At 46.1% G+C, this 13,822-nt stretch overlaps 1 protein-coding gene across 1 annotated transcript; it reads left to right on the top strand.

The window, feature by feature from the left end:
- The first annotated feature begins 6,546 nt into the window (after window positions 1–6,546).
- LOC123113379 (kinesin-like protein KIN-7A) lies at window positions 6,547–13,120 on the top strand. The gene is made up of 16 exons (XM_044534598.1): window positions 6,547–6,808; window positions 6,898–7,014; window positions 7,644–7,940; window positions 8,033–8,122; window positions 8,204–8,304; window positions 8,398–8,511; window positions 8,600–8,681; window positions 8,757–8,824; window positions 8,924–8,983; window positions 9,076–9,200; window positions 9,863–10,061; window positions 10,139–10,270; window positions 10,375–10,464; window positions 10,592–11,479; window positions 11,570–11,898; window positions 12,477–13,120. The coding sequence occupies exons 3-16, from the start codon at window positions 7,700–7,702 to the stop codon at window positions 12,820–12,822; spliced, it is 2,865 nt and encodes a 954-aa protein (XP_044390533.1). The 5' UTR covers window positions 6,547–6,808; window positions 6,898–7,014; window positions 7,644–7,699; the 3' UTR covers window positions 12,823–13,120.
- The last annotated feature ends 702 nt before the right edge of the window (window positions 13,121–13,822 follow it).

Raw genomic sequence — 13,822 nt, 5'->3', positions numbered from 1 at the left:
TGGACATTAACCTCCCGGATGAGGCGGTCATTGACAGAATCCTTCAGTCGCTCCCACCTAGCTACAAGAGCTTTGTGATGAACTACAATATGCAGGGGATGGTGAAAACCATTCCTGAGGTATTTTCAATGCTGAAATCAGCGGAGGTAGAAATCAAAAAGGAACATCAAGTGTTGATGGTCAATAAAACCACTAGTTTCAAGAAAGGCAAGGGTAAGAAGAACTTCAAGAAGGACGGCAAGGGAGTTGCCGCGCCCGGTAAGCCAGTTGCCGGGAAGAAGCCAAAGCACGGACCCAAACCTGAGACTGAGTGCTTTTATTGCAAGGGGAACGGTCACTGGAAGCGGAACTGCCCCAAGTACTTAGCGGATAAGAAGGCCGGCAACACCAAAGGTATATGTGATATACATGTTATTGATGTGTACCTTACCAGTACTCGTAGTAGCTCCTGGGTATTTGATACCGGTGCGGTTGCTCATATTTGTAACTCAAAACAGGAGCTGCGGAATAAGCGGAGACTGGCGAAGGACGAGGTGACGATGCGCGTCGGGAATGGTTCCAAGGTCGATGTGATCGCCGTCGGCACGCTACCTCTACATTTACCTACGGGATTAGTTTTAAACCTCAATAATTGTTATTTAGTGCCAGCTTTGAGCATGAACATTGTATCTGGATCTCGTTTAATACGAGATGGCTACTCATTTAAATCCGAGAATAATGGTTGTTCTATTTATATGAGAGATATGTTTTATGGTCATGCCCCGCTGGTCAATGGTTTATTCTTAATGAATCTCGAACGTGATGTTACACATATTCATAGTGTGAATACCAAAAGATGTAAGATTGATAATGATAGTCCCACATATCTGTGGCACTGCCGCCTTGGTCACATTGGTGTCAAACGCATGAAGAAGCTCCATGCAGATGGACTTTTGGAGTCTCTTGATTTCGAATCATTTGACACGTGCGAACCATGCCTCATGGGCAAAATGACCAAGACTCCGTTCTCCGGAACAATGGAGCGAGCAACCAACTTATTGGAAATTATACATACTGATGTGTGCGGTCCAATGAGCGTTGAGGCTCGCGGTGGCTATCGTTATGTTCTCACCCTCACTGATGACTTAAGTAGATATGGGTATGTCTACTTAATGAAACACAAGTCTGAGACCTTTGAAAAGTTCAAGGAATTTCAGAATGAGGTAGAGAATCAACGTGACAGAAAAATAAAGTTCTTACGATCAGATCGTGGGGGAGAATATTTAAGTCACGAGTTTGGTACGCACTTAAGGAAATGTGGAATTGTTTCACAACTCACGCCGCCTGGAACACCTCAGCGTAACGGTGTGTCCGAACGTCGTAATCGCACTCTATTGGATATGGTGCGGTCTATGATGTCTCTTACCGATTTACCGCTATCATTTTGGGGATACGCTTTAGAGACAGCTACATTCACTTTAAATAGGGCACCGTCTAAATCCGTTGAGACGACACCGTATGAATTATGGTTTGGAAAGAAACCTAAGCTGTCGTTTCTAAAAGTTTGGGGATGCGATGCTTATGTCAAGAAACTTCAACCTGAAAAGCTCGAACCCAAGTCGGAAAAATGCGTCTTCATAGGATACCCTAAGGAAACCATTGGGTATACCTTCTACCTCAGATCCGAAGGCAAGATTTTCGTTGCCAAGAACGGGTCCTTTCTGGAGAAAGAGTTTCTCTCGAAAGAAGTAAGTGGGAGGAAAGTGGAACTTGATGAAGTACTACCTCTTGAACCGGTAAGTAGCGCAGCTCAGGAAGATGTTCCTGTGGTGCCTGCACCGACTAGAGAGGAAGTTAATGATGATGATCAAGGTACTTCGGATCAAGTTACTACTGAACTTCGTAGGTCCACAAGGACACGTTCCACACCAGAATGGTATGGCAACCCTGTCCTGGAAATCATGTTGTTAGACAACGGTGAACCTTCGAACTATGAAGAAGCGATGGCGGGCCCAGATTCCAACAAATGGCTTGAAGCCATGCAATCCGAGATAGGATCCATGTATGAAAACAAAGTATGGACTTTGACAGACTTGCCCGATGATCGGCGAGCGATAGAAAATAAATGGATCTTTAAGAAGAAGACGGACGCGGATGGTAATGTTACCATCTATAAAGCTCGACTTGTCGCTAAGGGTTATCGACAAGTTCAAGGGGTTGACTACGATGAGACTTTCTCTCCCGTAGCGAAGCTGAAGTCCGTCCGAATCATGTTAGCAATTGCCGCATACTATGATTATGAGATATGGCAAATGGACGTCAAAACGGCATTCCTTAACGGCTATCTTAAGGAAGAATTGTATATGATGCAGCCGGAAGGTTTTGTCGATCCTAAGAATGCTAACAAGGTATGCAAGCTCCAGCGATCCATTTATGGGCTGGTGCAAGCATCTCGGAGTTGGAACATTCGCTTTGATGAAATGATCAAAGCGTTTGGGTTTATGCAGACTTATGGAGAAGCCTGCGTTTACAAGAAAGTGAGTGGGAGCTCTGTAGCATTTCTCATATTATATGTGGATGACATACTTTTGATTGGAAATGATATAGAACTTTTGGACAGCATAAAGGCCTACTTGAATAAGTGTGTTTCAATGAAGGACCTTGGAGAAGCTGCTTATATATTAGGCATCAAGATCTATAGAGATAGATCGAGACGCCTCATAGGTCTTTCACAAAGCACATACCTTGATAAGATATTGAAGAAGTTCAATATGGATCAGTCCAAGAAGGGGTTCTTGCCTGTGTTGCAAGGTGTGAAATTGAGCTCGGCTCAATCCCCGACCACGGCAGAAGATAGAGAAAAGATGAGTGTCATCCCCTATGCCTCGGCCATAGGGTCTATTATGTATGCCATGCTGTGTACCAGACCTGATGTAAACCTTGCCGTAAGTTTGGTAGCAAGGTACCAAAGTAATCCCGGCATGGAACACTAGACAGCGGTCAAGAATATCCTGAAGTACCTGAAAAGGACTAAGGATATGTTTCTCGTTTATGGAGGTGACGAAGAGCTCGTCGTAAAGGGTTACGTCGATGCTAGCTTCGACACAGATCTGGATGACTCCAAGTCACAAACCGGATACGTGTATATTTTGAATGGTGGGGCAGTAAGCTGGTGCAACAGCAAGCAAAGCGTCGTGGCGGGATCTACATGTGAAGCGGAGTACATGGCAGCCTCGGAGGCAGCACATGAAGCAATCTGGATGAAGGAGTTCATCACCGACCTAGGAGTTATTCCCAATGCGTCGGGGCCGATCACTCTCTTCTGTGACAACACTGGAGCTATTGCCCTTGCCAAGGAGCCCAGGTTTCACAAGAAGACCAGGCACATCAAGCGTCGCTTCAACTCCATTCGTGAAAATGTTCAAGATGGAGACATAGATATTTGCAAAGTGCATACGGATCTGAATGTCGCAGATCCGTTGACTAAACCTCTTCCACGAGCAAAACATGATCAACACCAGAACTCTATGGGTGTTCGATTCATCACAGTGTAACTAGATTATTGACTCTAGTGCAAGTGGGAGACTGTTGGAAATATGCCCTAGAGGCAATAATAAAATGATTATTATTATATTTCCTTGTTCATGATAATTGTCTATTATTCATGCTATAATTGTATTAATCGAAAACCGTGATACATGTGTGAATACATAGACCACAACATGTCCCTAGTGAGCCTCTAGTTGACTAGCTCGTTGATCAACAGATGGTCATGGTTTTCTGACTATGGACATTGGATGTCATTGATAACGGGATCACATCATTAGGAGAATGATGTGATGGACAAGACCCAATCCTAAGCATAGCACAAGATCGTGTAGTTCGTTTGCTAAAGCTTTTCTAATGTCAAGTATCAGTTCCTTAGACCATGAGATTGTGTAACTCCCGGATACCGCAGGATTGCTTTGGGTGTACCAAACGTCACAACGTAACTGGGTGACTATAAAGGTGCACTACAGGTATCTCTGAAAGTGTCTGTTGGGTTGGCACGAATCGAGACTGGAATTTGTCACTCGTATGACGGAGAGGTATCTCTAGGCCCACTCAGTAATGCATCATCATAATGAGCTCAATGTGACTAAGTGGTTAGTCATGGGATCATGCATTATGTAACGAGTAAAGTGACTTACCGGTAACGAGATTGAATGAGGTATTGGGATACCGACGATTGAATCTCGGGCAAGTAACGTACCGATTGACAAAGGGAATTGTATACGACATTATTTGAATCCTCGGCGTCATGGTTCATCCGATGAGATCATCGTGGAACATGTAAGAGCCAACATGGGTATCCAGATCCAGCTGTTGGTTATTGGCCGGAGAGCTGTCTCGGTCATGTCTGCGTGATTCCCGAACCCGTAGGGTCTCCAAACTTAAGGTTCGATGACGCTAGGGTTATTAGGAAGACTTGTATGTGATTACCAAATGTTGTTCGGAGTCCCGGATGAGATCCCGGACGTCACGAGGAGTTCCGGAATGGTCCGGAGGTGAAGATTTATATATGGGAAGTTGTCATACGGTCACCGGAAATGTTCGGGGGCATACCGGTATTGTACCGGGGCCACCGGAGGGGTTCCGGGAGTCCACCGGGCGGGGCCACCTCTCCCGGAGGGCCTCATGGGCTGTAGAGGGAAGGGAACCAGCCCTTGGAGGGCTGGGCGCCACACCCCCCCTTGGGCCCATGCGCCTAGGGTTGGGGGGACCCTAAAGGGGGCGCCCCCCTTGCTTGGGGGTCAAGCCCCCTCCCCTTGGCCGCCTCCCCCCCCTCTAGATCTCATCTAGAGGGGGCTGGCCCCCTTCCCCCTTCTCCTATAAATAGAGGGGCGAGGGGAGGGCTGCAGCACCACATCCAAGACGCAGCCCCTCCCCTCCCCAACACCTCTCCTCCTCTGCAAGAGCTTGGCGAAGCCCTGCCGGAGTACTGCCACTCCATCACCACCACGCCGTCGTGCTGCTGTTGGAGCCCTCTTCCTCAACCTCTCCCTCCTCTTTGCTGGATCAAGGGGTGGGAGACCTCACCGGACTGCACGTGTGTTGAACGCGGAGGTGCCGTTTTTCGGCGCTAAGATCAGAATCTACCGCGATCTGAATCGCTTCGAGTATGACTCCCTCATCCGCGTTCTTGTAACGCTTTCGTCTTGCGGTCTTCAAGGGTATGAAGATGCACTCCCCTCTCTCTCTCGTTGCTAGTCACTCCATAGATTGATCTCGGTGATGCGTAGAATTTTTTAAATTTCTGCAACGATTCCCAACAGTTCTTTCCCCACATGTATGAGGATGAGAACAAGAGGAACATCCACGCGCGCTCCTCCTCCGTCGCCCGCCTCGCCGCGTGTTGCGGGAATGAGCCGAGCCGATGTCTAAATTTTTGCCACGCACTACGGGTATACGAAAGGTCACTCGGGAGATGGAAAGTTTTTGCTGTAGTGGATACTGAATACGAACGCTGCATCCTTTGGCTGTTGCCTGTTCGTTTTGTCTCCCTCGTTCCCTTCAGCTCCTGGCGCAGCCTCTCGCCTTCTTCTCATGTGCTTATAAAAGGGAGATCGCTCCTCTTTAGAGGGACACACCAGAAGATCCTCTTCCTCTCGCCACAAAGTTCCTGAGCATTACGCTACTGCTACGATCTTCCCCATCCCGGCTTGCGGCGTGCACCACAGGTCGGCACAGTAGGCCTCCGAAACTCCAACTCTTTGAGTCCTGTACGAGAGAAGGATGATAAGGTTTTTGGGGAGCGCTCAGCGCGACTACTGACTTCTTCGTCACGGACGCCTCGGACTCCGACGACTACTTCCCCGACGACGACTTTTTTCCCGACGTCGACAACCTCCTCGACGACATGGCTACCGAGGACACCGACCCTAAGTCCAGTGCTACTGTTGCTGCTGCTGTCCCGTACGTGTTCTTGCTTTTTCTGTTACAGGTCCTGTCACAGTTTCTTGTTCTACTCTCTGCTCTAGATATGTTCGGTTCTAGTTTATATTTGCAGATGTTATTTACCTTCTTTGTGTCAGATTGCATGACTTGCTTTATCTCTGCTATTTTAGTTATGCTTTATCTAGTATTTCCATTAATAAAATGATATGATAAATTGCTCATATTTCCAACAACTTTCTCCATTTCAAAATAGATGACTCAACTTTGTACTAACTTTATATTGAACATATAGCAGCTTGCGATGGAATCCTTCCACGGATATCAAGCCGACTATATTAATGCAAATTTTGTTCGAATTGAAATTCAAAAGTCACAACCGTCCCGATTCCCGAGCGCACGCCCGTGGTAGCCTACCGGTGGCGGCTAGCGGCCCTAGACAGCTCCCCGTAGTACTACGAACCACCTGAAACCAAATCCTACCATAAAACTCCGCTCGCCGACACGTAGGTCCAGGCGCCATGCGGGCCGACCGTGGCCCACTTCGCAGCGAGTTGCGGGGTGCTTCCGGTAACGCCTTTCCAAATCTGAACTAGCCGTTGCGGCCTCGCAGTCGCCGGCCTCACTTACCCCCGCCCGCTCCGCTCGCACGAGTTCTCTCCTCCTTCCTCCTCTCCCCTCCCCCTCCCCCATTCGCCACGGCGTCATCCAGCGAGCGAGCGCGCCCTCTCCGGTCTCCCCCCGAGCGCGCCTCCCGATCCGCCTCCGCCTCCGCCTCCGAGGGATTCCGCCCGCGGCCGGCGCTCTAGTCTCCTCCCCCGCCTCGCTCGCCGCGCAGCGACCGGCGCGCGCGGGCGCGGAGATCCCTCCGAGATTGGCCCGACTTCAGTCGCTGGTGAGGAACCCTAACCCGCGCCTGGATTGCTCGTGCAGGTTAGTTCCTTCGTTTCGTTTACGCTGGCCCTGACCCTTCCCTGTCTCCAGTCCGTTTCAGATTTTGCTTGCTGCCTGCGCGGCGCGGACTGCCGACTGATAGCAGCTCCTGTTTCCGGGGGAATTGGGGGCTTCAGCCGCACACCCAAGCTCGCCAGCCCGGTTTCGGTAAGCGATTGCGTTGGGCTCTCGAGTAACCCACTTACTAGCGTTTGAGATGCTTTTGGCGTTACGAGAGTTCGGCCGGTGTCGATGATGATTCCTTTTATTTTGGGGGCGTGCTTAGTGACGGTAGTTTGGAATAGGAAACTGTGGCATCTGATCTGATCCTGACCCGCGCGAATGCAGCTACCACATGTCTATCAGGAAATTAGTTAACATCCGGATTTGTGCTCGTATTGTTCAGTGGAAATTGTACTAGAGGGTCATTTAATCAGCTAGAGGAAATGCAGGGACTGATGATTCGAAATTTGGGACCGTTGCTGGCCTGATAGCCGTGTAATATTAGTCATAAATGGGGAAGTAAAATCTGATACGCTTATTTATTTCCGTCGTTGGGACTTAATGACTGTTTATTGGATTGACCAGCAACCAGAGGCACCTAACTGTGCAGATCGTAGTAGCACCATATCCTGCATTCTTTGAAATTGTTTCCCACATTTTCAGTATTAGTGTGTTTGATGTCTGATGATGAGCTCTTACTTCATTTTATATCCGTATTACTCTTTAGAAAATTGAACCTGACAATTGCCACTGTGCCTTTCCTCAAGAGTTAAGGCTGACTTCTTGTTTCCCAGCCTTCTAGCTGCAGTTCAGATCGTAGGACTTTGTACACCAACAAGAACTAAAAGACATGGCTGCATCAAGGCCACCAAGCACCCCTATGTCAAAGATTGAGCGTGCACCGACCCTTACCCCTGGTGGTACCTCCAAGTCCAAGGAGGAGAAAATATTTGTCACGGTTAGGGTGCGACCATTGAGCAAGAAGGAGCTGGCCATGAAGGATCAGGTTGTGTGGGAATGTGCTGATAGCCAGACAATTCTATACAAGGGTCCCCCACAGGACAGAGCTGCACCCACCTCTTACACTTTTGGTACAATGTCCAGAGATCAGATCAATCGATTCTGTTGTCATGAAAGAAGTGATCTTCTCTTTGACTAATTAATGCCTATGTATGCCTTGCAGATAAGGTGTTTGGGCAGAGTTGTCAGACGGATCTGGTTTATGAAGATGGAGCTAAGGATGTTGCCATGTCTGCATTGACAGGCATTAATGGTAGATTAGTGCTTACTTTCAAGACTGGTGCTGGTGGAATGATCATCTGTAAATGATCTTTTTCTTATCTTTGTTTTGCAGCCACTATTTTTGCCTATGGTCAGACTAGCAGTGGTAAGACATTTACCATGAGAGGTGTGACAGAGAGTGCTGTTAGTGATTTATACAAGCACATACAAAATGTGAGTTTTGTGCATCTTCTGAAACAACAAGTCTGTAAAGACTGCTACAGGTTTGTAAGACATAACCATTTCTGGCTTTTGTCTATTGCTTAGACCCCCGAGAGGGAATTTACTATCAAGATATCTGCTATGGAAATCTACAATGAGGATGTGAAGGATCTTTTAAAACCTGGCTCTGGTTCCCTTCGGCTGTTAGATGATCCTGAGGTTTGTTGGCTCAATCAATACACTGTCTCCTTAAGAAATTCCCCTTCATGATGTAATGATCTTGTAAAAACATATTTTGGTTTCACAGAAGGGACCCATTGTGGATAAGTTGGATGAACAAGTTGCCAAGGACAAAGAACATCTGAGGCATCTAATCGGCATTTGTGAAGGTTATTACTATTTGTGAAGAAATATGTACTGTTAATTATGTGATATTTTGTTACTGATCTACCAAATAACTGCAGAACAAAGGCAAGTTGGGGAGACTGCACTAAATGACGCTAGCTCACGCTCCCACCAAATCATTAAGCTGGTATATGAGAAAAACATTTCCGGTTTACATTCGACCTTTCAAAGAAAAATGAATTGAGCAAAGAAGTAATGTTTCTTTTGTGTATATCTCTCTACGCAGACAGTGGAGAGTAAGCTCCGTGAGGTATCAGGCTGTGTCAAATCTTTTGTTGCCAGTCTAGTAAGCATACTGTCCTACTTTTAATTTTGGCATATGGTATGATGATTTCAGTTGTCCATGGTCGTAACAATTGGTTTTTAATTTGTTTGTAGAATTTTGTTGACCTTGCTGGAAGCGAACGGGCTGCACAAACACAAGCAATTGGTGCAAGATTGAAAGAAGGATCCCACATAAATCGCAGTTTGTTGACTTTGACTAAAGTCATCCGGAAGCTAAGGTCTGATTATTTGTAAAGGCACTTCTACATAGGAAATTTGGTCTAGATGGCTTTAATAGCTTTTTCTCTGCATTCATTTGGAAACTAGTTCCCTAATTACTTAGGTGCACTGTTTCTATAGTCTTAACTCTAGCTACTAATGAACATATTTTTACAAAGGCATTTTATGAAGTGAAAGATGTTATTATGCACCTCTAGTTTGTCCAATCCCAACAATTTTGAGCGAGTCATTTTGTGTACATGAGAAATTCCTCTTTTGTTAAACATCTCATAGTAATAGATACTTGGGTCTGTTGGCTAAATGACTGAAAGTTCAAACTATTGATGACTAATAAACAGTAGTTTTGTTATAGTGCAGGGTGGTAAAACTCATCATATTAAACTATTACTAGATGGTTATTTCACTCAATTCAATTCATTTATGTTACCTACAATTTTTTGTTCTCATTGTACATTTAATAATTTATATCAGTGTAGACACATTCTAAATTAGAATACCTCACAGATTAGCAGCATGAACCATGGTAAATACTTAGATAACCAACAAAATGATATGTAGAAATACTTTATTTATTTATTAGCAGCATGAACCATATGTTGGAACTTCAAACAGACCAATTATTATTTATTTGAGGATTCTCAAATATAAATTTGGATTGCAGCTCCGAGAAAAGAAGTGGACACATACCATATCGGGATTCAAAGCTAACACGTATTTTGCAACTTTCTTTGGGTGGGAATGCAAGAACAGCCATCATCTGTACCATGAGCCCAGCCCTGACATACGTAGAACAATCTAGAAATACTTTATTCTTTGCAACCTGTGCCAAGGAGGTCACAAATACTGCAAAAGTTAATATGGTAAGAGCTGTTGACTATGAGGGTTTTTTCACATCCTTGGTTATTGAAACCAACTTACCGTTTCATTGTCCATACAGGTTATATCTGACAAGCAACTTGTGAAGCAGCTTCAAATGGAAGTTGCTAGGCTGCAAGCAGGACAAAGAACTGCCGACCATGCCTCCCCGTCTGAGATCCTCATAATGGAGAAGGACAGCAAAATTAGACAGGTAAGGTGGTCTCTGACCAAGGATGAAATGCTTGCTTTTACCTTTTGAGGATTCACTGTATTTAATTTTGCAACTGTTCTAATATAATAGAATGAACCTTGCAGATGGAAATAGAAATGGAAGAACTCAGGAAAGAACGAGATAATGCACGTTTGCAACTCGAAGAATTACAAAAGAAGATGGGTGACAAGCAAGTAAGATTTTTGCCTTTTTCCCATCAGGAACATATTTCTTCTGCTGTTAACTAAATATTTTCTAAATCAATCAGCGTATTTCTTCTGCTGTTAACTAAATATTTTCCAAATCCATCATTTTCTTTAGGGGTGGAATTCCTTCGAGTCGCCGCAAACGGCCCGAAAGCGCCTCACATTTTCTGGGTCACTACAGCCTAGTAGAATGGTCAAGATCAGGAATTCAATCAGGCAATCATCCACTGCTCCATTTATGCTAAAGCATGAAATTCGCAAGCTCGAGCAGCTACAGCAACAGCTTGAGGTTGAAGCGAACCGAGCTATTGAAGTATTGCACAAGGAGGTTGAGTGCCACAAACATGGCAACCAAGATGCAGCGGAAACTATTGCAAAACTTCAGGCAGAAATCAGGGAGATGCAGACTGTTAGATCTCAGAACAGAGATGTTGAGATGATTACAGATGAAGGAAATGGGTCTGATCTGAAAGATGAAATTACCAGGCTGCATATGCAAGGTAGTGACATTGCTAAACTTGAGGCGAAACTAGAAAATGTACAGAGGTCTATTGACAAATTGGTCATGTCACTTCCAAATGCTGGCACGCAGTGTAATGAGTCGTCCACAAAGTCCAACGCGTCAAAAAAGAAGAGGAGGATTCTTCTTCCACTGGGCGTGAGCAACCTGAACAGACCAAATCTAGCACGAGCGCCTTGCTCTCCTGACTCTTCGACCAGAACTTTGGAGCCAGAAGTTGAGAACAGAGCTCCAGACAGTCACACTGCGTCTCATGAGGATTCAGGAAAAGCTACTCACGCCAAGAGTGAAGACACTGGAGATATATCGTCGCGTGAGGAAGCGCCGCGCAACAGGGGATCCGGCTCAGTGAACATGAAAAAGATGCAGAGGATGTTCCAAAATGCTGCTGAAGAAAATGTAAGGAACATCAGGGATTATGTGACAGAGCTGAAGGAGCGGGTGGCGAAACTTCAGTACCAAAAGCAGCTGCTTGTCTGCCAGGTCCTGTCCTGCACACAAATTCACTTTTTGGTCATCCTGAAATTATTTTGTTTTCCCTGCTAAAATAGTTCCCTTGAAATGTCCTTACAGGTCTTGGAGTTGGAATCTAATGAAGGCAAACCAAATGACATGGAAGAAGATCCACAAGAGAATGCCGGATGTCTACAAGACGGCCCTGAGTCATGGGAGAGATTATTTAAGGAGCAAATGCAGCACATTATCCAGCTTTGGGATATCTGTTATGTGTCGATCATACATAGGACCCAGTTCTACCGGCTATTCAGGGGGGACACGGCAGACCAGATATACATCGAAGTTGAAGTCCGAAGACTGTTGTGGCTGCAGCAGCATTTGGCTGAAGTCGGTGATGCAAGCCCTGCTGCACCTGGTGACGAGCTTGCAGTTTCTCGAGCCTCAAGGTATATATGCTGCCGGTCACCTTATTTCTGTTCTGTTACAGATTCTGTTGGTTAACTCTAGAAGCAAGAAAGTAGTGTTGAATAGTCCTCCCTCCGTCCCATAATAAGTATCGCAACTTTGTACTAACTTTAGCACAAAGTTATACTACTAGAAAAGAGAGGTGGTGGTGAAACCCTATTGCGATGAGCTTTAGTCATTTCAGTTAGCTATCATTCAACGACCACAACCTTGTCTATGATTATGCACATATTTCGTCATGTTCGTATTTGTGTGCTAGTTAGCCATTATTCAACAACCACAACTTTTTCTATGATTATGCGCAGATTTCGTCATGTTCATACTTCTGTGCTAGTTCACCATCATTCAACAACCACAACCCTTTATCTGATTAGGCACATATGTCGTCATGTTCATACTTCTGTTCTAGTTGGCCATCGGTCTTTTTTTATAGTTGTAGCTTAGACATCAGTCAATATGCACATCCTTGTCTATGATGTAAATGCAACTAGGCCAAGTCAAAATGTTTCGTCAGTCGTTACTGAATGTCATAGGAGTATAATTTTTTGCACAACTGCAGCATGAAGGCGCTGAGGAACGAGCGGGAGTTTCTGGCGAGGCGGATGGGGTCCAAGATGACGGAGGAGGAGCGGGAGCGGCTGTTCATCAAGTGGCGGGTGCCTCTGGAGGCGAAGCAGCGGAAGCTGCAGCTGGCGAGCAAGCTGTGGACGGACCCGGACGACGAGGCGCACGTCGAGGAGAGCGCCGACATCGTGGCCCGGCTGGTGGGCTTCTGCGAGGGCGGCAACGTCAGCAAGGAGATGTTCGAGCTCAACTTCGCGTCGCCGGCGGCCAAGAAGCCGTGGCTCACGGCGGGCTGGCACCCCATTTCCAACATGATCAGGGAGAGGGCTCAGCTCTGGTGACTTGCCCGGCTCCGTCACGCCGGGCATTGCCGGTGGGGGGAAACGGGCGTAGGTTTCGTCGTGTCCATGCTCCGGACAATGATGGCCTGCTCTTGTTCGAGTAAGGGATGGATGGAGGACGGTGTACATATTGAATTTTTTGGGAGAGGTTATGAAAAGCTATGGAAAAGTTTTCATTTGGCTACGTCTCTCTGTCTTCGTTCTGCCAAACATATTACCCATCCCGCCGCATCGAGCTGCTGCGCTCGCTGCATTTGGCATGGACCTTCTGCCTCGAAAATAAATAAGTTTGCATGGACCTTTTTATCAGCGTGTGGAAATAGGTGATGAAGCGCATGCCTTAGCAGGGGCGCATGTTGCGTGTTATATAGCCACCAAAAGGCGGCGCACAAGATACAAGGGGGTTAGGGTTTAGGTTAGGTGGAGATTGATCTCTTAAACTAACTACTAGGATCTTATCTCAACACCTAACCTATCCTAACAACATACAACGCACGCAATATACAACATGTTTAACACTCCCCCTCAATCACAACTATCTAAGTTGAGATTGCGCCTAAAGGCTTCCAGCTGCCGCACTGACAATGATTTATTTGGTGAAGCCATCTGCCACTTGATCACCAGTAGGCACAAAACGAATGTTTAGAAGCTTGTTGGCAACTCTTTCACGAACAAAGTGATAATCGATCTCAATATGCTTCGTCCTCGCATGAAAAACGGGATTGGCAGAGAGGTAAGTAGCTCCAAGGTTGTCACACCAAAGGAAAGCCGCAGGTGAATGGCGAATGCCCAACTCTGTTAGCAAATTCTGCACCCAAATAATTTCAGCAGTGGCATTTGCTAGAGCCTTGTACTCAGCTTCTGTGCTTGACCGAGACACAATAGCTTGCTTACGTGCACTCCAAGAAATCAGGTTACCTCCAAAGAACACCGCAAAACCTCCAGTGGATCTCCGATCATCAGGACAACCTGCCCAGTCTGCATATGAGAAAGCGCTGAC

The sequence above is a fragment of the Triticum aestivum genome, chromosome 5B, assembly GCF_018294505.1.
Source record: "Triticum aestivum cultivar Chinese Spring chromosome 5B, IWGSC CS RefSeq v2.1, whole genome shotgun sequence".
Classification (NCBI taxonomy): Eukaryota; Viridiplantae; Streptophyta; class Magnoliopsida; order Poales; family Poaceae; genus Triticum; species Triticum aestivum.
The sequence above is the reverse complement of the archived record's forward strand: the minus strand, read 5'-3'. Positions and strand labels throughout refer to the sequence as shown.

What these genes read in the sequence shown, in the direction of transcription:
- LOC123113379 (XM_044534598.1), top strand. Translation starts at nt 7,700, where the DNA reads ATGGCTGCATCAAGGCCACCAAGCACCCCTATGTCAAAGATTGAGCGT. An exon ending in ACCCACCTCTTACACTTTTG is followed by an intron (nt 7,941 to 8,032) that starts GTACAATGTCCA and finishes TATGCCTTGCAG; the next exon opens with ATAAGGTGTTTGGGCAGAGT. An exon ending in AATCTTTTGTTGCCAGTCTA is followed by an intron (nt 8,984 to 9,075) that starts GTAAGCATACTG and finishes ATTTGTTTGTAG; the next exon opens with AATTTTGTTGACCTTGCTGG.